This window comes from Salvelinus fontinalis, chromosome 27 (assembly GCF_029448725.1).
Source record: "Salvelinus fontinalis isolate EN_2023a chromosome 27, ASM2944872v1, whole genome shotgun sequence".
In the NCBI taxonomy this organism is placed as follows: domain Eukaryota; kingdom Metazoa; phylum Chordata; class Actinopteri; order Salmoniformes; family Salmonidae; genus Salvelinus; species Salvelinus fontinalis.
In genome coordinates, this window is record NC_074691.1 from 4,798,330 (window position 1) to 4,824,038 (window position 25,709).

At 42.7% G+C, this 25,709-nt stretch overlaps 1 protein-coding gene across 5 annotated transcripts in view; it reads right to left on the reverse strand.

The window, feature by feature from the left end:
* The window catches only part of LOC129824889 (MAP/microtubule affinity-regulating kinase 3-like), a 129,093-nt gene extending 105,391 nt beyond the window's left edge, over positions 1-23,702 (reverse strand). For 3 of the 5 annotated variants that reach the window (XM_055884435.1, XM_055884436.1, XM_055884434.1), the window contains exons 1-3: positions 22,981-23,701; positions 4,399-4,590; positions 3,788-3,841 (exon numbers count right to left, since the gene is read on the reverse strand). In XM_055884435.1, the coding sequence (XP_055740410.1) occupies positions 3,788-3,841; positions 4,399-4,590; positions 22,981-23,031 (297 nt within the window). In that variant the 5' untranslated portion in view covers positions 23,032-23,701. Of the gene's footprint in view, positions 1-3,787; positions 3,842-4,398; positions 4,591-22,980 lie in introns of all 5 variants that reach the window. The other 2 variants (XM_055884437.1, XM_055884438.1) reach the window with 2 other exon arrangements.
* Positions 23,703-25,709: the final 2,007 nt, after the last annotated feature.

Below are 25,709 nucleotides of genomic sequence, written 5' to 3' on the forward strand. Positions count from 1 at the left end.
ATTCATATATGCTATTGCTAAAATAGTCATGTGGTTGTGTTCATGAAGGTGTCAAGTAACAGAATTTATTTTAGTTTAAAAAATATTTTTTTGAAATGCATTTTTCATTAGTTTGTTACTGTAGGCTATAGGTAAAAAAAACTGGTCAATGAATTTTATTTGGAGTGCTTTTGTTCCAACTATGAAACAGAAACCATATGTCTTAGAACACTGTAAAAGCTTATTTTGATTTTAAAATAGTGTACAAAATACCACAAAGACACACAGTCAGCAACACAAACGGTCAAGTGTTGAAAACAGTAACCTAAACATCATTATAAGCTCCAAGTGTACTTGATAAATAGTGAAAATCAGCACAAAAGCAACAATGGCATTAAATAAAAAATTTGTGTCGATATGACAGCAGTCAAAAATAGTCAAATATTGTCAGCTCGTGCTTATGATGTCTGCGTGGGATGGATTTCTTCATCCCGCTCCTGCATGCACCTGCAGTTTTTCATACCACACTACCGACTCCCACCCGCTACTGCAAGAACTGGTCCCAAACCAAACCGCAGTCCTGCAATGTTATTTTAGGCGAATGTGATACAGCTCACTTGTCAGCTATGGTCTCAGCAATTTTGCGCCCTATAGGCAATATCAAATGCGCTAAAATAACTGGACTATATCATTCGATATGCTAGATGTAGTTTGGGGAGAAGAGTTGGAGACTTGCCCTTTTCTCTTTATAGCCTACCTTTTAGGAGTGCGAAGATTTTCATTATTTATTTTTCTTCTCCCCAATTGGTAGTAGTTACAGTCTTGTCTCATCGCTGCAACTCCCGTACGGACTCGAGAGCCATGCGTCCTCCGAAACACAACCCAACCAAGCCGCACTGCTTCTTGACACAATGCCCATCCAACCCGGAAGCCAGCCGCACCAATGTGTCGGAAGAAACACCGTACACCTGGCGACCTGGTTAGCGTGCACTGCGCCCGGCCCACCACAGGAGTCGCTAGTGCGCAATGAGACAAGGATATCCCTGCCGGCCAAACCCTCCCTAACCCGGACGACGCTGGGCCAAATGAGCTTCCCGGTCGCGGCCGGCTGCGACGGAGCCTGGACTCGAACCCAGAATCTCTGGTGGCACTGCTAGCACTGCGATGCAGTGCCTTAGACCACTGCGCCACCCGGGAGGCCCCTAGGAGTGCGACGATTTTCAGTCAGCGCAATATGGATGATCAATATTTATATCTAGGCAATGTAGTAAACTATAGCCTAATCATATTTAGGAAGTACATTTCCTTGGAAAGAACTGCCCTGTGCTTCTCCGCCCATACTTAGGCTATAGCCTACTCTATTTAATTGAGACCACACAGGCTCCTGATCTCGAAGGTATGGAATCTGAACTGGAAGCGGCAAGAAAGATGACTGCTACACTTGCCACGTTTTGCATAAGGACATAGCCTACCTTTTTAGGACGACGATTTACAGGCAGAGACAAACAAAGGGGTAATCAATACTTAATGAAACGGGTGCCCTTGTTCGACTCACGTTGGTGAATCGCCCACTTTATTCCATTATCAATATTTATTTAGGCACTGTAGTAAACTACAGTCTAATCATATTGAAGTTATTGTCATATTTAAGTTAACTGCCACGTGATTCTCCGCCCATGTAGGCAGCCTACTCTATTTCATTGAGTCCACACATACCAGGCACACTTGAACTCGCACACCCAACTTGGAGAGAAGTGGGCTACTGAAGTTGCAAATTCTGAGTGTGTGAATAATGCGACAAATAAAAATGCGCTATTAAACCCTTTACAATGATCTGTGAAGTTATTCAGATTTTTACAAATTATCTTTGTAAGACAGGGTCCTGAAAAAGGGACGTTTCTTTTTTTGATGAGTTTACATACATACGAAAAAAGGCCAGTTCAAACCACCATTGGGAATTGTGTTCCCTCAGGACAAAATGCAAAACTTGTGTTGCTTTCAAGACATTACAATGAACACTTCTCTCCGAGGGCCCTGGCTCCTATACCATCCCTGTCACGATGCCCTGAGCGGAGCTGTGATGTGGAGACTGATACTGCACCGAGGAGGCAGTAACAGATTGGTAAGGCTTAGCATGGTACATTGTCAGTCTGACTGCGGGCTGCCAGCGAACTGCGTGGAGCCGTGGCAGCTACCTAGTCGGCACCGTTCCCTGAAGGACACTTGTGCATTATAGACTCCTGCTCCGATCCTCATGGAAGGAACGGGAAAGCATGGTGTACCCTCAGCTACCTTTGCATGTGGAGGTTTGTCCATTTTGACTGAGTGATTGGTGTGTTAGGCAGAGGCTCTCTGGCTACTGTTAACTACAGTTTAAGGGGGGATGTTGTGTTTAAGACCACTTCATCACGCAGAGGCCTGTTCGCTTTGATTGCCAACCCAGAAAGCAGTGGGCTCCTGATGAAGTGGTAAGCACACAGGTGGAGACTGAGAATCTAGAGAGAGCAGCGTGACGCTGGCCCTCTCTCCCGCATAGTCCCTGTCCCCTCCTCTCTCTCACCCATCCCGTATACCCACAGTCTGAGCCACGGGCTGTCGATTGGCCAACGAATGGAAAACTAACTAAATCGATAGCCTGTGCTGGCTAATTATAGGGGTTGGTGGGGTGGATGAACATCATCAGTCTCACACTGGCCGCAATGTAACATTCTGGTCTGTATAGCTGCAAGGAAAGGCGACAGGACAGGGCAGCAGCCGCAGTCTGGTACAGAGCCACCCAAGGGCACCATAGTAAAGTCTACTACAGTTCCAAGCGGATCTCCGAAAATAGATAGAAAAGTATATTTGTATATATGATATTACCAGTTGACACAGGTCCTAATATTGGGTTAGGGTTACTCTGCCACAAAACATTGGGGAAAAGTTCTGATGTCCAAGTTAAATACAAGTACAGAAAGACGCACCTCATTTGTTGCCTTTAACTCTTTTGTGGGCCAGCAGGTGTGTTTTAGCATCAGCTCATTCAAGTTTCATCAGAGCAGAATAATAAAATGGGCCTTGAGGAGGAAATGTGGGTACTGTGGCCCTCCAACCATCCAATGGGTCAATGGCCCCACTTCCCTGCCCTTTCCCCACCACAGCCAAAACCCCAGCCCCTTCTCCTTGGAAAGTTGTTGCTTCTCTTCCCATGTTGGCAGGGCCAACCCTCTTCTTTCACCAGCCACCCATTTGGATTTCTCCTCCGAGGCTATTATTAGCAGCCTCTGAAATTAAAGTCCACCGAGGGTCCCTCTAACAGCCACCGCTTTACCCCCTACCTCCCATCATTCAGTGGGGCACAACGACTGAGACCTTTAAGGGGGTAGGGACTCTGCACCTCAGCTCAAACTAATGCAGAGTCCTCTGTGAAGTTAGTAACACAGTCTGAAATGAAGCTAGTTATGACACCAAGACACGTACTGTGGTGTGTAGCACCCACTATGACAAGGTGTCAAGAACTCATAGGGAATCAGATTAATTAGCTATAATTGTGCGTTTCGCTACAAAAATAGTTTCAATGGCTACTCGATGAAGGGAAGTCCCATACACTCACAGGGCACCTCCATCAATACAGAAACAAGACTGATTTTATCATACATAATGAATATAGGGCATAAAAACTGTTTTACTAATGCTTTTAAAGTGGGAATATTACATGCAGGCCTAATGATATCCCCGTCATCCACAACCAGAGAATGCACTAATGTGGAAATAACGTTGGAGAAAGATGTGTACATTTCAATAGGGAGACAACAGCTTTTTCTTTTACCTTTTGAAGACTGGTAGGATTCATTTGTGTCTTGTCAATGATTTTAATGGCAACCTGTCAAGAAAGAGTAAAAGAAAACAATCAATCCTGTAGCAACCACTCCTAAAGACTCAAGAATTGGCAAGCCTGTAAACGGGCCACCAATGACAAAGGTGTTTCTCAGAATCCATAGCTGCAATTGGAGAGTGTGTAAAGCATTGCCTCTAGGAGAACTGCGAGGGCTGGAGGGGGCCTCAATACAATTTGCTTCAGTTCCTCTAGTTTGTTGCTTCAATACGTTTAGATTACAGAATTTAAAGCACAGTGTATCTAGTTCAATTTCCCTATTACTCTCAGGACATTAACTTGCATTTTGTTTGTTTCACCATTGAACCAAATGCAATTACATTGACTATTGTTATGATTAGTGCAGTGCGTTGCCCCTTGACGTTTTAGGTACAGGAAGGGTGAGATGGCTTGTATTAGCTTAGCCCACAAACGAACTTTGTGAAAATAACTTCTTTCAAAAAGTACAAACAATTCTAATTTACTGTATTATTTTCTAGCCAAACAAATGAGATAATGCACTAATCAAACATGGCAGGTGCCTCCGGAGTCTGATGGGGTCTCACCTCTCTGCCCGTGAGGACGTGGCGTGCCAGCTTGACCTTGGCGAAGTTTCCCTTGCCGATGGTCTTGAGCAGCCGATAATTTCCGATGTTCGGCTGCTCGTCGGCACACGAGGCGATAGAGTTCCGGCAGCGGGAGCCCGAGCGGCCGGGTCGCGTGGTAACCTCGTTGCGCCCATCAGCGTGCGAGGTGTGCTGTGGACAGAAGATAAGTCTCTCAGATGTCATTTGAAGTCACGGGTCTAAGGATATCGACTAGAGGGGACATTGGTCTTGCGCAGACAGCCAGCAGCAAAGCAGCTTAGAACTTGACGCAATCAAATGCCAAAGCTAGAAAAGGTAAACATTTTCTTGCCTAGAGGGCATTGATCAGAGCTGAACTTATCAATAGGCATTCAAACAATCACTACGGGTAGAGCCGTGGTCTAGTGGTAACACTTCCCGGCACGTGTCACATCTGGGTCGTTTCATGTCATTTCAGCAAGCAATGACAACCACCATCTCAGATTGTTCTGACAGATTCTGTAGTTCGAAACTGATGACATAAGCATTCCCGGAAACATGATTTTGTTTAAATATAATTTGATCTCTTGAGAAATTAATCTAATTGACTGCACCCAAATTGGCCAGTTCAAACGATAGGATTCATATAATACTTAATTATAGTACCTGACGTCCGATTGGGAAGAAACTTTTTTCTAACAATGAACAAGACATGAAGAATCCAAAAGACATGGTCAAAAGCCACGAGTTGACATAATGGTAAGACAGTACTGGTGGGTAAATCATATCAGCACTGCCTGGTAATGAGGGTCGAGATTGCTAAATGTTTGAACAACGTTGAAAAGTCATTGGTATTAAAGAATGAGCAAAGCAGTCGAGTGAGCATGTGGCTGCACGCACACAAACTTGACATTGAGAAACCTTCCCGCGGTATAATGCCTCATCTAGAGAAACCTTCCCACGGTATAATACCTCATCTAGAGAAGCCTTCCCACGGTATAATACCTCATCTAGAGAAACCTTCCCTCGGTATAATACCTCATCTAGAGAAGCCTTCCCACGGTATAATACCTCATCTAGAGAAGCCTTCCCACGGTATAATACCTCATCTAGAGAAACCTTCCCTCGGTATAATACCTCATCTAGAGAAGCCTTCCCACGGTATAATACCTCATCTAGAGAAGCCTTCCCACGGTATAATACCTCATCTAGAGAAACCTTCCCTCGGTATAATACCTCATCTAGAGAAGCCTTCCCACGGTATAATACCTCATCTAGAGAAGCCTTCCCACGGTATAATACCTCATCTAGAGAAACCTTCCCTCGGTATAATTTTACATTTACATTTAAGTCATTTAGCAGACGCTCTTATCCAGAGCGACTTACAAATTGGTGCATTCACCTTATGACATCCAGTGGAACAGCCACTTTACAATAGTGCATCTAGATCTTTTAAGGGGGGGGGGGGGGGGGGGGCAGAAGGATTGCTTTATCCTAGGTATTCCTTGAAGAGGTGGGGTTTCAGGTGTCTCCGGAAGGTGGTGATTGACTCCGCCGTTCTGGCGTCGTGAGGGAGTTTGTTCCACCATTGGGGTGCCAGAGCAGCGAACAGTTTTGACTGGGCTGAGCGGGAACTGTACTTCCTCAGTGGTAGGGAGGCGAGCAGGCCAGAGGTGGATGAACGCAGTGCCCTTGTTTGGGTGTAGGGCCTGATCAGAGCCTGAAGGTACTGAGGTGCCGTTCCCCTCACAGCTCCGTAGGCAAGCACCATGGTCTTGTAGCGGATGCGAGCTTCAACTGGAAGCCAGTGGAGAGAGCGGAGGAGCGGGGTGACGTGAGAGAACTTGGGAAGGTTGAACACCAGACGGGCTGCGGCGTTCTGGATGAGTTGTAGGGGTTTAATGGCACAGACAGGGAGCCCAGCCAACAGCGAGTTGCAGTAATCCAGACGGGAGATGACAAGTGCCTGGATTAGGACCTGCGCCGCTTCCTGTGTGAGGCAGGGTCGTACTCTGCGGATGTTGTAGAGCATGAACCTACAGGAACGGGCCACCGCCTTGATGTTGGTGGAGAACGACAGGGTGTTGTCCAGGATCACGCCAAGGTTCTTAGCGCTCTGGGAGGAGGACACAATGGAGTTGTATAATAGGAGGAGTATAATACCTCATCTAGAGAAGCCTTCCCACGGTATAATACCTCATCTAGAGAAGCCTTCCCACGGTATAATACCTCATCTAGAGAAACCTTCCCACGGTATAATACCTCATCTAGAGAAACATTGACACGGTATAATACCTCATCTAGAGAAGAATTCCCTCGGTGTAATACCTCATCTAGAGAAACCTTCCCACGGTATAATACCTCATCTAGAGAAACCTTCCCACGGTATAATACCTCATCTAGAGAAACCTTCCCACGGTATAATACCTCATCTAGAGAAACATTGACACGGTATAATACCTCATCTAGAGAAGCCTTCCCACAGTATAATACCTCATCTAGAGAAACCTTCCCACGGTATAATACCTCATCTAGAGAAACCTTCCCACGGTATAATACCTCATCTAGAGAAGCCTTCCCACGGTATAATACCGCATCTAGAGAAACCTTCCCATGGTATAATACCTCATCTAGAGAAACCTTCCCTCGGTATAATACCGCATCTAGAGAAACCTTCCCACGGTATAATACCTCATCTAGAGAAACATTGACACGGTATAATACCTCATCTAGAGAAACCTTCCCACGATGTAATACCGCATCTAGAGAAACATTCACACATTGTAAGAACTCATCTAGAACAGACTTATTTCAGAAAACAGACCTTGAACAGACTCAAATCAATCCAGGTATACAATGTCTGGCAGTGAGTCTTTTCTTCACATAAGCGCAATATCAATCAATTTATTGACTGACTGTCTAACCAACCAACCAACCAACCATGTGCAGTATGGCATTGCTATCAACTGATGAGATCCCCATCCAAAGATGTAGATTGACCTTGATTGAGATGAGTTGTCTTGGAGGCAGAACTGAGCAGTGCCCCACAGATAGGCCAGCTGCAAAGTCAAAATTGGCTATATTGCTAAAATACATTAAACAAAAAATGTGCTTTAAATTTAAGGTTAGGTATGACGATTAAAAACCTAACCTGCAACAAAGATTTTATTTAACCAGGCAAGTCAATTAAGAAAATAAATTCTTATTTACAATGACGGCCTACCCCAGCCAAACCCTAATGACGCTGGGCCAATTGTGTGCCGCCCTATGGGACATTCAATCACAGCCGGTTGTGATACAGCCTGATATCGAACCAGGCTCTGTAATGACGTCTCTAGCACTGAGACGCAGTGCCTTAGACCGCTGCGCCACTCGGGAGCCCAAGTTAAGCTCCAAACACAACAAATATGAGATTGAGCCTCACCGTGGTGTTTTCCTCTACTCTGAAAGCCCTACTCACAGTTGAATTGTCAACTAGTACAGCGTGGATAACTTTGGAATGGGTTAATGTACAGTGCCTATAGAAAGTCTTCACCTCATTTGGATTAAATGTGGGATTTGTTTTGTCAACGATCTACATAAAATACTCAGTCAAAGCGGAATAAATTATTTTATTTTGGGTGGGGATTCATACCTTGATTGGATAAATATTTTAACCAAGTCAATACATGTTAGAAAACACCGTTGGCAGCCATTACAGCTGTAAGCTTTCTTGGGTAAGTCTCATAAGAGCTTTGCACACCTTTATTGTGCAATATTTGCCCATTATTCAAGCTCTGTCAAGGTGTTGGGGATAATGTCTGAACCGCAATTTTGAAGTCTTACCATAGATTTTCAAGCAGATTTAAGTAGAAACTGTAACTTGGCCACTCAGGAACATTCACGGTCTTCTTGGTAAGCAACTCCAGTGTACATTTGGCTTTGTGTTGTTGATGGAAATGCAGGAAATACTTGTTGATTGAATTGAACAGTTTAAAACAAAATCAGAATGGACAAATACCCTTGGAAAATCACTTAGAATGTATATATGTTGCCACTGTAGGGTCACGCACCACTAAAAACCAATTTAGAACTTTCATTACTGAAAAACATAAATTACCCCCAAAAAATGTGAAACACAGTGATATATTTTGGCCCATATTGCCCAGCCATATTTTCCTTCATATCATGCAGCTCAATTCAGAAGGTCAACTGCATGCTTTATGTTTCTGGGTGGTTTAATACAATGCATTCAGAAAGTATTCAGACCTCTTGACTTTACACATTGTTACGTTACAGCCTTATTCTAAAATGGATTAAATAAAACATTATACTAATCAATCTACGCGCAATATCCCATAAAAACAAAAACAGAAATACCTTATTTACATAAGTATTCAGACCCTTTGTTATGAGTTTGAGCTCAGGTGAATCCTGTTTCCATTGATCATCCTTGAGATGTTTCTACAACTTGGAGTCCACCTGTGGTAAATTCAATTGATTGGACATGATTTGGACAGAACTTATGGCAGGCGAAATCCTCCCAGATTGCAGTTCCTCTGGCTTCCACTAGATGTCAACAGTCTTTAGAAAGAGTTTCAGGCTAGTTTTTTGGAAAAATGAGCCAGAAATTGTAGTTTTTCTAGGTTGCTCCCATTTTGGCTGTAGTGTTTCCAAGCGCGTGGGAGAGAGCGAGTTCTTTGGTATTTATCTCCAGTAAAGACAATAACGATTCTCCGTCTTAAATTTGATCATTTATTTACGTATTAGGGTACCTAAGGTTTGATTATAAACATTGTTTGACTTGTTTGGAAAAGTTTATTAGTAACGTTTGGGATTAATTTTGTATGGGTTTTGACAAAGGGAAACTGGGTGGATTATTGACTGAAGTGTGCCAGCTAAACTGAGTTTTTATGGATATAAAGAAGGACATTATCGAACAAAAGGACCATTTGTGATGTAACTGGGACCTTTTGGAGTGCCAACAGAAGACCATGAAAGGTAAGGCATGTATTATATTGCTATTTCTGACTTTCATGTCGCACCTGCCTGGTTGAAATATGTTTTTCATGTGTTTGTATGCGGGGCGCTGTCCTCGGATAATCGCATGGTTTGCTTTCGCCGTAAAGCCTTTTTGAAATCTGATACAGCGGCTGGATTAACAAGAAGTTAAGCTTTATTTTTATGTATTACACTTGTGATTTTATCAAAGTGAAATATTTATAATTCTGTAGTTTAAATTCCGCGCTCTGCAATTTCACGTGATGTTGGCCAGGTGGGACGCTACCCTCCCACCTACCCATAAGAAGTTAACAAAAGCGCATTCGCGAAAAAAAGCACAATCGTTGCACAAATGTACCTAACCATTAACATCAATGCCTTTTTTTAAATCAATACACAAGTACATTTTTGAAAACCTGCATATGTAGTTAAAAGAAACTCATGTTGCCAGGCAATATTAACTAAGGAAATTGTGTCACGTCTCTTGCGTTCAGTGTAAGCAGAGTCAGGGTATATGCATCAGTTCATGCATCAGAAGACCATTTCTTCCTAACAAAAGACCATAATTAATATTCCAGAATTGTACATAATTATGACATACCATTGAAGGTTTTGTAATGTAACAGCAATATTTAGACTTAGGGATGCCACCCGTTCGATAATATACAGAACGGTTCCGTATTTCACTGAAAGAATAAGCGGTTTGTTTTCGAAATTATCGTTTCCGGATTTGACCATATTAATGACCAAAGGCTCGAATTTGTGTGTTTATTATACTATAATTAAGTACTTGATTTGATAGAGCAGTCTGACTGAGTGGTGGAAGGCAGCAGCAGGCTCGTAAGCATTCATTCAAACAGCACTTTCCTGCGTTTGCCAGCAGCTCTTAGCAATGCTTGAAGCACAGTGCTGTTTATGACTTCAAGCCTATCAACTCCCGAGATTAGGCTGGCAATACTATAGTGCCTACAAGAACATCCAATAGTCAAAAGGTATATGAAATACAAATAGTATAGAAAGAAACAGCCCTGTAATAACTACAACCTAAAACTACTTAACTGGGAATATTGAAGACTCGTGTTAAAAAGGAACCACAAGCTTTCATTTATGTTCTCATGTTCTGAGCAAGGAACATAAACGTTAGCTTTCTTACATGGCACATATTGCACTTTTACTTTCTTCTCCAACTTTGTTTTTGCATTAGTTAAACCACATTGAACATATTTCATTATTTATTTGAGACTAAATTGATTTTATTCATGTATTATATTAAGTTAAAATAAGTGTTCATTGTTCATTCAGTATTGTTGTAATTGTCATTATTACAAATACATACATATACACAGTGGAAGTCGTAAGTTTACATACACCTTAGCCAAATACATTTAAACTCAGTTTTTCATAATTCCTGACATTTAATCCAAGTAAAAACGCCCTGTTTTAGGTCAGTTAGGATCACCACATTATTTTAAGAATGTGAAATGTCAGAATAATAGTAGAGAGAATGATTAATTTCAACTTTTATTTCTTTCATCACATTCCCAGTGGGTCAGAAGTTCACATACACTCAATTAGTATTTGGTAACATTGCCTTTAAATTGTTAAACTTGGGTCAAACATTTTGGGTAGCCTTCCACAAGCTTCCCACATTAAATTGGGTGAATTTTGGCCCATTCTTCCTGACAGAGCTGGTGTAACTGAGTCAGGTTTGTAGGCCTCCTTGCTCGCACACACCTTTTCAGTTATGCCATCAAATTCTTTGGGATTGAGGTCAGGGCTTTGGTTACGGCCACTCCAATACCTTGACTTTATTGTCCTTAAGCCATTTTGCCACAACTTTGGAAGTATACTTGGGGTCATTGTCCATTTGAAATAATCTGTCTGTAAACAATTGTTGGGAAAATGACTCGTGTCCTGCACAAAGTGGATGTCCTAACTGACTTGCCAAAAATATAGTTTGTTAACAAAAAAATGGTGGAGTGGTTGGAAAACGGGTTTTAATGACTTTAACCTAAGTGTCTGAAAACTTCCGAATTGAAATGTATAAATATATATATATATATTTTTTAAGAGTAAATTAATCGGTATCGGTGTTGGTCAACCTCTAGCTGTGACGCAGGTCCTCTTGGTCAAATTGGGCACTGCTGTCCTTTCCTACCCAGCATGTCAGTTGGGCCAACCAAATCCAAGCACCTTTCTTAATCTCAACCCTCTGTCAACAGTGAATGGGGTCCTGCAGGGTAAAAATATACCCTCATCTTTATGTAACTAAACATTGTATTAACATGTGGTTTCTTGGGAAATGGCTTTATTTTGTTTGGTGACAGACTTACAATGAACAGGGGTCACCTTAAAGCATTAAGAAATATCTTAAATGCAGATCTAAAAATGCTTCGTATTGTCATTTCTGCTCAGCATCAAACTAATTTTGTGCTTCGGTTGCTCTTCTCCACTGGGATGTCGAACGGGAATTCTATTAGCAGACAGCCTCTGACGTGTAGCTACTTGTCTCTGGTAAAACGCAAGATTAACTTTAAACAAAACATTTGGAAATGTAGCTGGCTACATTCTTTCTATAATACACATTAGAAATATAATGGCCATGCATCGTTTTGGGCAAAAAATACCTTGCTATTTCATTGTAAGCTCCATTTACTTGTGTGGCTAGCCAGCCAAATAGCGTTGCACTTTGTTGTCATCTGATGAAAATGTAGATATTTTCTGCCGAATGTGTTGCACTAATGTATCTTTTGTGAAGGAAGACTATAGTTGTACGCCCCTGATCACTCTATTGAAGCAAAAACAATTGTAGACTTTCAATACAAAATGCAGGTCTGCTTTTTGAAAATGCAGATTTCTGAACTCTAACGTGACCCCTGATTAGTTTAAATTCATTGGTTTCAGTAGCTAGGTTTATGCAAATATTGTCAAATCTGCATAAAAAATAATATATCTCCATTTTCACACCAGAGGTGTTTCCATCCAATTGACGTTTTAAGCGGATGAAATGGTTTGCATCATTAAGGCGCTCCTATTGCATTTTCAACTCTACAGAATGGTTTTGTCACAAAAACTGTTGCGATAAATAGCATACTTGCCGGATCTGGTTTTGGCGCATGCGCTAGACAACAGTTCACTGATAAAGTGGACAGGAAATGTTATTTGATGAGGTTATGGATAATAAAAAATAAATGATTAAATGATAGTCAAGCACCGATCCTTATGTCACCAGCATCATTCAAATGACAGCCTACCCTCAATATTTATTGGACATTTGCATGAAGCACATCACCGTGCACATAACTTATTTCACGTATTGTGGTTATTACATCTGCCTATAAACTCTGAATGGTTGTTTTATGCATCAGGTCATTCACCTGCATGAAATGATTGGATGGAAACCTGTTTACTGTTGAATAAGAAACCATAAGATGACGCCAAACGCGTCAGTCTACATTTAAATACACACACAAAGAGCATCGTTGTAACATTGTGGCAACATTGACACACTGCTGGGATGTTACCGTGATGCTGTGAAAATAACCCCTTAGTTTGTGGTTTCTCCTTTTCAGTCACAACACTTTCTATTTGTCTATGACCAAGTGTTTCATAAGACACAGTGACTGTTCAAACACAAACAAAACACTTCATGGAGGGGTAATAGTTTTGCTACTTGTGTGCGCACAGAGTTCTGTGCCTACAACTACTGTGTTGAACTCGTCCCCCCTCCTCGCAGATTAGGCTCATTTTAAATGCTAATGTCACCAGCAACAAAGTAGTTTACCATCTTATCGGGGTTTCTGTTAGGAATATGTGGTTTAATTTACCGGAGATTTGAGAAATTCACCAGACACATATGCATTGCGTGCGCAACTCCACCCCACAGTGCTCAGAAGGACTGAAAATCACATTTGGATTCTGATCATTTATCTTAACAGAACATGCAAGTCGAGGATTGATATGACATGTCTTTACCACGCACCTTGAAGATGTTAGAATTACTGTCCACATCGACTTTTCCTCAGCCATCAAGACCAGTAACAAACAGCTACATTGCTAGCCTATGCATAGGTGGAGCGTGAGTTTCAAGTTTGGGGAAACACATTCGATAGCGCGCCAGACCTCGGGCTAGAAGGTCGAGGGTTCGAGACCTGCTCCCGGCTGTTTCATTACAATAGCGTAGAGGCCTGGGATATAGGCTATATCAGATACGTTTCTTCTTTCTTTGCACAGGAAAGAAATGTCATGCAATTCTACTCCTTTATAGGAAAGGGGACATGATCAGACTTTTTTTTTTTTTTAATACGACAAATTAGAGGGTGGCCTACTCTGTTGACAATGACAAACAGATCAATGAAAACGACCGTGACCATGTAACGGGCCTAAGAGAAGGGGAGACACCAATAGAAGATGACGGCCACCTAAACTGGAGCAGGAAAAACAAAACTGATGTGGCACAACAATGATAAATAATGAATATGCCCAACGCGCACTCACCCGGGATATGGCTGATGCTCTCCGCTGGTGACAATAAGATGTACCTACTGTTGTTCGTTTCATTAAGTTGATCATTTTGATAACTAAAAGACAGAGGAGTCTTTTCATCGTCTTCTCTTTACAGCAATAGCCATTTGCTTTGCAAACTGTTTTCCCACGATTGCATTTTTTGTTGTTGATATTGTGACATGCCTGGCTGGGCCTCCACTAATCACTGACAGTCGTAACTCAACAATAATCTATTTGGTATTTGAAGGGCATGCTGCAGTTCCTTCCAACAGTAGGCAATGCCATTTAAAACAACCCACTCTTCTTCCCCCTCACTAGGGGAAGCTAAATGATCCTCTGTGACCAAATCATGCTTTAGAAGCCTTTTTGTTATTTTATTTACTTCTGTATAGACAAGAGTAGCCGAAATTAGGCTATATCATTTTGGCAATTCAATTTACTTAGCTTCCCCTAGCCTTATGGACGCGTCGCCTATGTCAATCTAATACCCCCCATAGAATAGGTCCACTTTTTTCTACTAATGGTCAGCTTGTTGAGAAAGAGATCACAGACTCTGGAACAGTCGTTGGATGATAGATCCCAAATTCATACAAACAGTGGGCGTAGGCTACATAATTCGTTTTTTTTAAAGCAATGAATCCGATGCAACCGATGAGAACGTTTAGCTGAAATATGTTGATAAACTATTCATTTCTTAACATTATTAGCGCAACAATGCACACGGCGCAGTTGGCTATCGGGCAATAAAAGAAAGTTGAAATCCAATAGAACATGAGAGAAATAGGCTACTGGTTTCAATGGCATATGGAAGGAAGTCCTTACAAAATAATTTCCTTCACGGATATGGTCAGATTTTGCCTAGGCTACATTCCTCACAATATGTAGTAAAATGTTCTGGTTTCAAACAATTAAGTAACTATAGGTTTTCAAAATGCATACAGACTCCAGCTTATTGCAAAGTGGTGTGTGGTACACTGATGAAACCTGCCTTACGTTGCCTATGCATTTGAATTGTGAATGGGAAGCGCACTTAAATTAGCCAGTAAAGAAATAAAAATAGCTATTTTTTTAACAGTGGCCCCCCCAAAAATATTTAACACACAATTGCATTTAGAATTGTTGTACGATGATTGGGCTTATAAACGCGCTGTCTAACAGATTTTCCCTCCGAGGCTCTGTATCTGTGATACTTAACGAATATATACACACGCGCAGCAATTTAATTACACAAAATTATGCAAATTAACGCATATACACCGATAAGCATGACCGGTCAAATGTAATTCCTTAAACTGTTTTTTCCCATCAATTAATAAGGCTAAAAAGCCTTATTTCTCAATGGATTCATTTCCTTTTCCCGGACAATTGGCCCGGTGTCAATTGTATTTAATCGGTTTAAAAATTTAAAATATACCGACTAACTGAAATCCTCTATCCTCTATATACCCAAGTTCTGACAGCTCTGAGCAAACTGGGGCACGCTCAAAACTCAAACTGAAAGAACATTGAGTCTCCTAACCTTTCAAAAGATCATCCAAAAGGCAATTGTGAAATATAATCCCACAACGTGCAGCACAATGAGACTGAGGAGGAGTCTGTATGCCACCATAACAATTTGGCTCTATGGAATAGGCCCTAAGAATCAGAGCATCTTCATTTCTCGGACCATATAGCGATGTGAACTCCGTATTGGTATAGGTAGGCTACAGCATGTGGCTTGTGTGGTTCAACGGTTAATGCTGTGGACCCTGTCATGTACAGCCTAGGCTACCAGAGTTCAAATACAACCCACTGCCCCTCGGACTCACTCGGTCTCCTCATTTTCCTATCGCAATCAAAAATAAATCCAACCCACAAAATATACAATTTAAAAAGAGATAGTTAGAGACGATCCTCTTTGATAGCGTCAGAAGGCCCATCTGTGGTTTCTCATTCTGCTAAACCACTTGCAGTTTAATGCCTTTCAAAAGGAAAGCACACAGACAATGAATCAACCTTATGCCCCAAAATAACAGACCAAAGTTGCAACCGTAGTGTCAAAGGCTTGGTCAGGGATGGAGTCGTCTGGTGTCAAGCAATGGCTCCATTGTGAAAGTCTATCCCATTTATGGTGTCACGGGTCGGATGTAGCCTAATTAAAGTATGTGCTGTGAAAGCAAGGGGACTCATTTTAAACACAGCACCGGTTGTTCAACTCAAACTTGAATGTGACATCGGTATGGGTAGCAGAATACAGGTTTTCGAAATTGCAGGTCTCTCTTTCTTAATAGGACGCACAGAAATAGCTGATTTTGCGCACAGAATTCGAAAGTCTCCAAATATCTCAACCTTGGTTTACAGTACAAACTATAAACCCTGACAAATTTAAAATAGCCCGATTGATACTTTTGCAAATTCACTAACTTCAACATTATCTTAACTAGATATTCTCTCTCGCGCCAATTGGCGTTAATGATGACAATGCAGAAGTTCGCCCAATTTGACTTTACGTGACAAAACATGCAAATGTAGTGTGGAGAATCATTGTAACATCTAAATAGTTGTGAAATATATTTTCCATAACCCAAAATATTGTATTTTCAGCTGGTTTACAAAACAAAAAAGTAAAAGACACAAAAACAACACAACGCATAGAAATAGCGCACATTGAACAGATCTCCAGCTTCGTAGACTTGCTTTCAATGATGACAGATCTATAACTGTATTTCTATGTAGATCTGGTCAGCTTGCCCAAAAAGTTTCATATTGCAGCTTTAACTAAAATGGGTCACTTCTGGAAGAAAATAGATACTTACTATGGCGATGCGGTGCCTTTTTACCGAGTGTGAACCCTTCATCCTAGCATTGGCGATCTGAATGGCATCAGAAGAGAGTGCTCGTCCGGTTTTGTGCTGGTGGCAGGTTATTGATCCAAATTGCGCTCAGTGATGCTCAGACAAGTGTGAACACATTGTGGGCACCTGTCGCTCAATTCAAAGGGGGTGGGCAGACAGAGCCCAAACTACTTTTTTGTTTTTACAAATTGCCAGCGTCTTGAAGCTAAAATTGGGATTATGTATACGCTGCCAATGACCATACAAAACAAAGTAACGGAGAGGAATATCAATACAGCGAATTTAGGAAAACTATGAATTTGAGGTAAGTGCATGGGGACCTCCACTATTATAGTGTATGGTCTATTGTATAGTGTATATTATCATCGCTTCATTTCCAACGCCATATATTCATGTGTTCCGGTGACCGCTCCATCATTGAAAGTATTGAAACAGAGTGCGTGGGTTGGCGACCTAGATACTGCATATTACCTGTAACGCTGCCTCGTATATATACAAATGCAATTGTGGTGGGGCAAGGTCCAATCTTTACATTACAAAGATGCCTGCTCTGTTATTGGTTGGCACGGTATTATGAGGTACAGTGCCTTCAGAAAGTATTCACACCCCTTGACTTATTCCACATTCTGAATTCAACATGGATTAAAATGATTTCTCACCCATCTACATGCAATACCCCATAATGACAAAGTGAAAACACGTCTAGAAATTTTTGCTTGCAGGCTATTTCCTCCAACACATTGGTGCGGCTGGCTTCCGGGTTACGTGGGCGGGTGTTATTAAGTAGCGCGGTTTGGCAAGTCATGTTTCGGAGGATGCATGATTCGACCTTCGCCTCTCCTGAATCTGTTCGGGAATTCCAGCAATGAGACAAGATCAAAATTGAGGGTAAAATAGAAACAAACAAAAATATTCCACTTTGACATTATGGGGTATTGTGTGTAGGCCAATGACAAAACAAATCTCATTTTTATACATTTTCAATTCAGGCTGTGAAGCAACAAAATGTGGAAAAAGTCAAGGGGTGTGAATACTTTGAAGGCACTGTACCTCATAATGCCAACCAATAACAGCAGAGGCATCTTTGTAATATAACATTTGGACCTTGCCCCACCACAATAGAATGTATCTACACGAGGCAGCATTACAGGTAATATGCAGTATCTAGGCCGCCAACCAATGCTCTCTGTTTCAATGCCTTCAATGATGGAGCTGTCAGTGCCTGTCATCCAAGCACATGAATATATGGCGTGGAAAATGAACAGATGAAACTGAACACAATCACCAGTTGGATCTCTAAACATTACAAATTGCAAGAAATTGGTCAGAAAATAGCCCAAAGGCTGTCCATATGTTGGTCTGTACAGACACAAATATATACACACACACTAGGGATGCCCGATATATCGGAAAGCATATCGGAATCAAACAATATTAGCTAAAAATGCCAACATTGGCCCGATGTCTAGTTTAACGCTGATGTGCAAACCAATGTCAAAGCTGATGTGCATACCTATATAAAACATAGGTAGATGGCGTGTTGCTACACAGCATTCCTAACCTAGCCCACGATGTCTGCTGTGTGGATCAAGCAGTCAACAAGTCAAGCAATCATTTGAAAGAGTAAGAACATTTCAGCGAGACAACTCAAAGGCAAAATCCATTCATGCCAAGATAATGGTATTCATTGCCCTTGACAATCAACCGTTCTCTGTCGTGGGTGATGTTGGCTTTCGCCGACTGGTTGAGCACCGGTACACATTACCAAGTAGGCGCTATTTTTCAGATATTGCCCTACCAGAGTTACACAGTATTGTTGAAACTCACCCCCATGAGCTACTTGCTATGGGTGTCACTGCTATTAGCTTCACAACTCACATTTGGAGCGGCGATGTCAGCCCCATGAGCATGCCAAGTCTGACAGCACAGTGGGTCGATGAGGATTTCATACTGAGGAAAGCCGTATTGCATGCTCATTAATGTTACTGGTTCTCATACCGCGGCTGCCATTTCAACGGCATTTGAGAACATGTTTGAAACATGAACACTCCTAGCTCCATTCAAACAACTGACTGGACAAATAAGCTCAACTGCGTCTGCAGCAGACGTGATACCGTGTCATGGCATTGAAACGCCTGCTCAACAAAAATGCCAACACAGACCGTCAGGTTAACTTGGAGAAGTACTCTACTAGAGGCTGTGAACAAGCGATACGGTAGCATTCTCTCTGAGCCTCTACTGTGTCGCCACCATGCTCGATGCTAGGTACAACGACCGCTACTTCGATGCAGACAAGAAACAGGGTTTACGTGAAATGTTACAGACACTGTTGGACAAGATGGAAACGGACACAGTGACAGTGCGCACCGAGGAGGAGAGGCAAAACAGAGTCAGAGCTGAAACTTCACTGCTTGACATGTATGGTGAAGTCCTGGTTGAGACAGAACAAGTGAACAACGAAACAGCACAGCAAGTAAGTGAAATAAATAGGTTTTGATTGTGTTACTGGTAATGGGGACATTCGTAAATGATAACAAAATCACTTTTTGGTCAGCGTGTTTCAACTATTTAACTGTACTAGAATGCTTAAAAGGACGCAAAAAAAATAATAATATTGGTATTGTTTTTTTTGGCAAGGAAAATTAAATCGGTGCATCCCTAATAAACTCAGCGAAAAAAGAAACGTCCTCATTGTCAACTGCATTTATTTTGAGCAAACTTAACATGTGTAAATATTTGTATGAACATAAGATTCAACAACAGACAATCTGAATACGTTCCACAGACAAGTGACTAACAGAAATGGAATAATGTGTCCCTGAACAAAGGGGGGGGTGTCAAAATCAAAAGTAACAGTCAGTATCTGGTGTGGCCACCAGCTGCATTAAGTACTGCAGTGCATCCCCTCCTCATGGACTGCACCAGATTTGCCAGTTCTTGCTGTGAGGTGTTACCCTACTCTTCCACCAAGGCACCTGCAAGTTCCCAGACATTTCTGAGGGGAACGGCCCTAGCCATCACCCTCCGATCCAACAGGTACCAGACGTGCTAAATGGGATTGAGATCCGGGCTCTAAACTGGCCATGGCAGAACACTGACATTCCTGTCTTGCAGGAAATCACACACAGAACAAGCAGTATGGCTGGTGGCATTGTCATGCTGGAGGGTCATGTCAGGATGAGCCTGCAGGAAGGGTACCACATGAGGGAGGAGGATGTCTTCCCTGTAACGCACAGCGTTGAGATTGCCTGCAATGACAACAATCTCAGTCCGATGATGCTGTGACAAACGGCCCCAGAACATGACGTACCCTCCACCTCCAAATTGGTCCTTCTCCAGAGTACAGGCCTCAGTGTAACGCTCATTCCTTGGACGATAAACGCATATCCGACCATCACCCCTGGTGAGGCAAAACCACGACTCGTCAGTGAAGAGCACTTTTTGCCAGTCCTGTCTTGTCCAGCGATGGTGGGTTTGTGCCCATAGGCGACGTTGTTGCCGGTGATGTCTGGTGAGGACCTGCCTTACAACAGGCCTACAAGCCCTCAGTCCAGCCTCTCTCAGCCTATTGCGGACAGTCTGAGCACTGATGGAGGGATTGTGCGTTCCTGGTGTAACTCGAGCAGTTGTTGTTGCCGTCCTGTACCTGTCCCGCAGGTGTGATGTTCGGATGTACCGATCCTGTGCAGGTGTTGTTACATTTGGTCTGCCACTGTGAGGACGATCAGCTGTCCGTCCTGTCTCCCTGTAGCGCTGTCTTAGGCGTCTCACAGTACGGACATTGCAATTTATTGCGCTAGCCACAGCTGCAGTCCTCATGCCTCCTTGCAGCATGCCTACGACATGTTCACCCAGATGAGCAGTGTCCCTGGGCAACTTTCTTTTGGTGTTTTTCAGAGTCAGTAGAAAGGCCTCTTTAGTGTCCTAAGTTTTCATAACTGTGACCTTAATTGCCTACCGTCTGTAAGCTGTTAGTGTCTTAACGACCGTTCCACAGGTGCATGTTCATTAATTGTTTATGGTTCGCTGAACAAGCATGGGAAACCGTGTTTAAACCCTTTACAATGAAGATCTGTGAAGTTATTTGGATTTTTACTAATTATCTTAGAAAGACAAGGTCTTGAAAAAGGGACATTTCTTTTTTTGCTGAGTTTATATACACACACAATACACTGGGAAAGTATTCAGACCCCTTCCCTTTATTAAGTTACAGCCTTACTCTAAAATGTATGAAATAAAATCATCATTAATCTACACACAATTTTAGCAAATTTATAAAAATGTATTTACATAAGTTTTCAGACCGTTTGCTATGAGACTCCAAATTGAGCTCAGGTGAATCCTGTTTCCATTGATCATCCTTGACATGTTTCTACAACTTGATTATAGTCCACCTGTGGTAAATTCAATTAATTGGACATGATTTGGAAAGGCATACACCAGTATATAAGGTCCCACAGTTGACAGTTCACGTCAGTGCAAAAACCAAGCCATGAGGTCGAAGGAATTGTCCGTAGAGCTCCGAGACAGGGTTGTCGAGGCACAGATCTGGGGAAGGGTACCTAAACATGTCTGTAGCATTGAAGGTCCCCAAGAACACTTCGGCCTCCATTCTTAAATGGAAGAAGTTTGGAACCACCTCTTCCAAGAGCTGGCCGCCCGGCCAAACTGAGCAATTGGGGGAGAAGGGCCTTGGTCAGGGAGGTGACCAAGAACCCGATGGTCACTGATAGAGCTCCAGAATTCCTCTGTGGAGATGGGAGAAACTTCCAGAACGACAACCATCTCTGCAGCACTCCACCAATCAGGCCTTTATGGTAGAGTGGCCAGACGGAAGCAATGCCTCAGTAAAAGGCACATGACAGCCCGCTTGGAGTTTGCCTAAAGGACTCTCAGACCATGAGAAACAAGATTCTCTGGTCTTATGAAACCAAGACTTAACTCTTTGGCCTGAATGCGTCACACGTCATGTCTGGAGGAAACCTGGCACCATTCCTACATTGAAGCATGGTGGTGGCAGGATCATGCTGTAGAAATATTTTTCAGCGGCACGGACTGGGAGATTAGTCAGGTTCAAGGGAAAGATGAGCGGAACAAAGTACCGAGATTCCCTTCATGAAGACCTGCTCCAGAGTGCTCAGGACCTCAGACTGGGTCAAAGTTCACTTTCCAACAGGACAATGACCCTAAGTACACAGCCAAGACAACCAGGAGTGGCTTCGGGACAAAGTCTCTGAATGTCCTTGAGTGGCCCAGCCAGAGCCCGGACTTGAACCCGATCGAACATCTCTGGAGAGACCTGAAAATGGCTGTGCAGCGACGCTCCCCATCCAACCTGACAGAGTTTGAGAGGATCTGCAGGGAAGAAATGGGAGAAACTCCCTAAATACAGGTGTGCCAAGCTTGAAGCATCATACCATAGAAGATGCGAAGCTGTAAAGGTGATTCAAAGTACTGAGTGAAGGGTCTGAATACTTTTGCACATGTGTTATCAGTTTATTTGTAATAAATTAGCAAAAAATTCAAAATCTGTTTTTGCTTTATGGGATATTGTGAGTTTTTTTATGTAAGTTTATTCCACTAGGCAAGTCAGTTAAGAACAAATTCTTATTTTGCAATGACGTCCTGGCCAAATCCTAACCCGGACGACGCTGGGCCAATTGTGCGCCGCCCTATGAGACTCCCAATCACGGCCGGTTGTGATACAGCCCGGGATCGAACCAGGTTTTGTAGTGATGCCTCTAGCACCGAGATTCAGGGTGTAGATTGATTGGGGGGGGGGGGGGGGTGTTTAATCCATTTTAGAATAAGGCTGTAATGTAACAAAATGTGGAAAAAGTCAAGGGGTCTGAATACTTTCCCAAAGGCACCGTATGTATTTCTCTGTACGCACACATAAATACGCTACGCAACCTGTGCATCTTGCATAAACTGCGTGCCAAGTAGTCTTACTTACAGTGCTTTCTGTCCTGACTAATTACCAGTCTGGAAAATGTGTCACAGTCCGAAATCAATTCTGTAGCAATAGGCCTAATGTGAATCTAAAGTTTGGGCCACATATAGTCTACGCGTTCTGCGTCAGTCTGACATTCGGATACAAAGCTTAGTTACGCACTATTGTGGATGGTTACTTTGTATCACTGTTGGGTACAAGGCCATTTTAAACCAATAGCCTAACATAATTCTTAAAAGTTGACAAACACCAACTTGAGAGCTGAAAATGGTGAAGAACTAAACGTTATTCAACTGAACAAATACTTACATTTTCAGTGTCACGCTCATTGACAGTAGGTAGTGGCGTTCTGGTTGACATTTTAATAATTTCTTGATCCCCGAAGTGGTTCTGCGTCTGCTTTTTGCTTTTGCTGCACCTTATTCTAACGACAGTAAAGCAGGTCTGGAACTGATATTTAAGATCATGGAGTCGTTCTCCCACATTAACGCAACGCCACAGCCAAGTTCCAGCAAAACATACGCCGGAAGATGTCTATAACACCGATTCATTAAATAAATTATCGAACCGCATTACTGTACATTACACCGGTGGGACAGATTGCGACAAAGGCAATTCCCCCCCCCAAAAAAAGTTGTCCAAAAACAAACCATAACCCCGAGCTCCAAAATGTAACAATCCGTTTTTCGGAAACGAATCTATTGTAAAGCTCAATAAACGGTGTTCCGATAGTTCACAGGTCCTCAACAAATTCACAGAACGTTCAGACAAGGAATAGGGGATGGAGGAGTTCACGTAAAAACCGGTCTCAGAATTTGCAGCCAAATTTGGCGGCTTGGGTTCCTGTTGATTTTCGGCTTCTGACACGCACTGCCCCGGTTTCCGATGGGGCTGGTACCCCGAAAGACTCGAATTCGGTTAAAGTCCTCCCTCTCATCCCAAAAGTAAGGGTGGTTTGCTTGATTGGTAGATCCAAAATGGCCGCCAACTAACTGGAGAGAGCCAAGCCAAACCCAATGTGTTGAGAGGAAGTGAGGAAAGAGAGGCTTTAAAGCTTATTGGCGCTTCGGCTGAGGTCAGCGCGTCTGTTGTTGCTAGGGTGATTACTGGAGAAAAATATCTACCTGCTGCACAAGACATGAAATACCCTGCCTACTGTACCTAAAGGCATATATGCTGCCCCCTCCATCCCATGCATGCATTGTCAGTGCATCAGCTGAAAGCACAGATTGACTTGGCTGTTTTTTATTTATTTTGTGTGCTGCTCCATCACTCATGATTCTGAACACCCAAATCTATCCATCTATATTGTAACCACAGTCATTCAGTCTCACATGCTTCATCACACACACACGTTTACAGTTGAATGCTTGCTGGAAACAAAAAAAGAAGTTCAAATACATTCATTGCCACACTTAATTCTGAAATGGATTTGAAAGAAAATAAACTAACAATCAGGACTAACAATTGGGATGTGTGTGTGTGTGTGTGTGTGTGTGTGTGTGTGTGTGTGTGTGTGTGTGTGTGTGTGTGTGTGTGTGTGTGTGTGTGTGTGTGTGTGTGTGTGTGTGTGTGTGTGTGTGTGTGTGTGTGTGTGTGATGAAGCATGTGAGACACAATGACTGTGGTTACAATATAGATGGAACTCTCAGATTATTATTGCATTAGGGGAACCCTGGCACTCAAAATAGTGTGCACACCCAGCGTCCTGTCTTGTGTTTCTCACATGAGAGGGAGGATGAGCCGCACCTCTAGCAATGCACTTCCTGAGTGGCCCACATGCACCGGCAAAGGGTCTATTCACATAGAGAGAGAGAAAATGGAGAGTGACAGAGAGAGAAATGGGGAGAGCGAGAAAGACGGGGAGAGTAAGAGCAAACAAGAAAGACAGGAAAATATTTTCTCTCTCTCTTCATGTGAGAATAACAGCTGTCTTCTTCTCTCACCATGAGATGGACTCTGGGGCAATGACGTGCAGTTTTGCCCTGGCTGTCGCAGGGAGAGTACACAACCAGCAGAGAGGAGCCTGGGAGTTCACTCACGTCACACTGACCTCACCTCAATAGCAAGAAAGTGTCTTTGCACAAGTCCAGGGTGATCACACAGACCCGTACACACACTCACGTACACACACACCTTACTCTTTAAACATCCCAAAAAACACTTCCCACAGTTTCAGGAACATCTGACAGCAAAACACACTCATCACGTTGCATCATAGTGACTCAATCAATCACACTGACTCTGGTCCTGCAGCTCACGTAACTAGAACATTCAGGGTTAGGGTTGTATAATATTTTTTTTTTAACTCCTAAGATTAATCCGATCCAAGTTATACTGAACAAAAATATAAACGCAACATGAAACAATTTCAAAGATTTTACTGAGTTACAGTTCATAGAAGGAAATCAGTCAAGTGAAATAATAAATTCATTAGGCCCTAATCTATGAATTTCACATGACTGGGCAGGGGTGCAGTCATTGGTGGACCTGGGAGGGCAGGCCCATCCACTGGGGAGCCAATCTATGAATTTCACATGACTGGGCAGGGCGCCATTGGTGGACCTGGGAGGGCAGGCCCATCCACTGGGGAGCCAGCACCCGCCCTCCCTCCCCTCAGACAATCCCACAGGTGAAGAAGCCGGATGTGGAGGTCCTGGGCTGGCGTGGTTACATGTGGTCTTCAGTTGTGAGTCCGGTTGAACGTACTGCCAAATTCCCTAACGTTGAAAGCAGCTAATGGTAGAGAAATTAACATTAAATTCTCTGGCAACAGCTCTGTTGGAAATCCCTGTAGTCTGCATGCCAAATTCACATTCCCTCAACTTGAGACATCTGTGGCATTGTGACAAAACTGCACATTTTAAAGTGGCTTTTTATTGTCCCCAGCACAAGGTGCAACTGAGTAATGATCATGCTGTTTAATCAGCTTCTTGATATGCAACACCTGTCAGGTGGATGGATTATTTTGGCAAAGGAGAAATACTCACTAATAGGGATGTAAACAAATTTGTTCACAAACTTCGAGAGAAATAAGC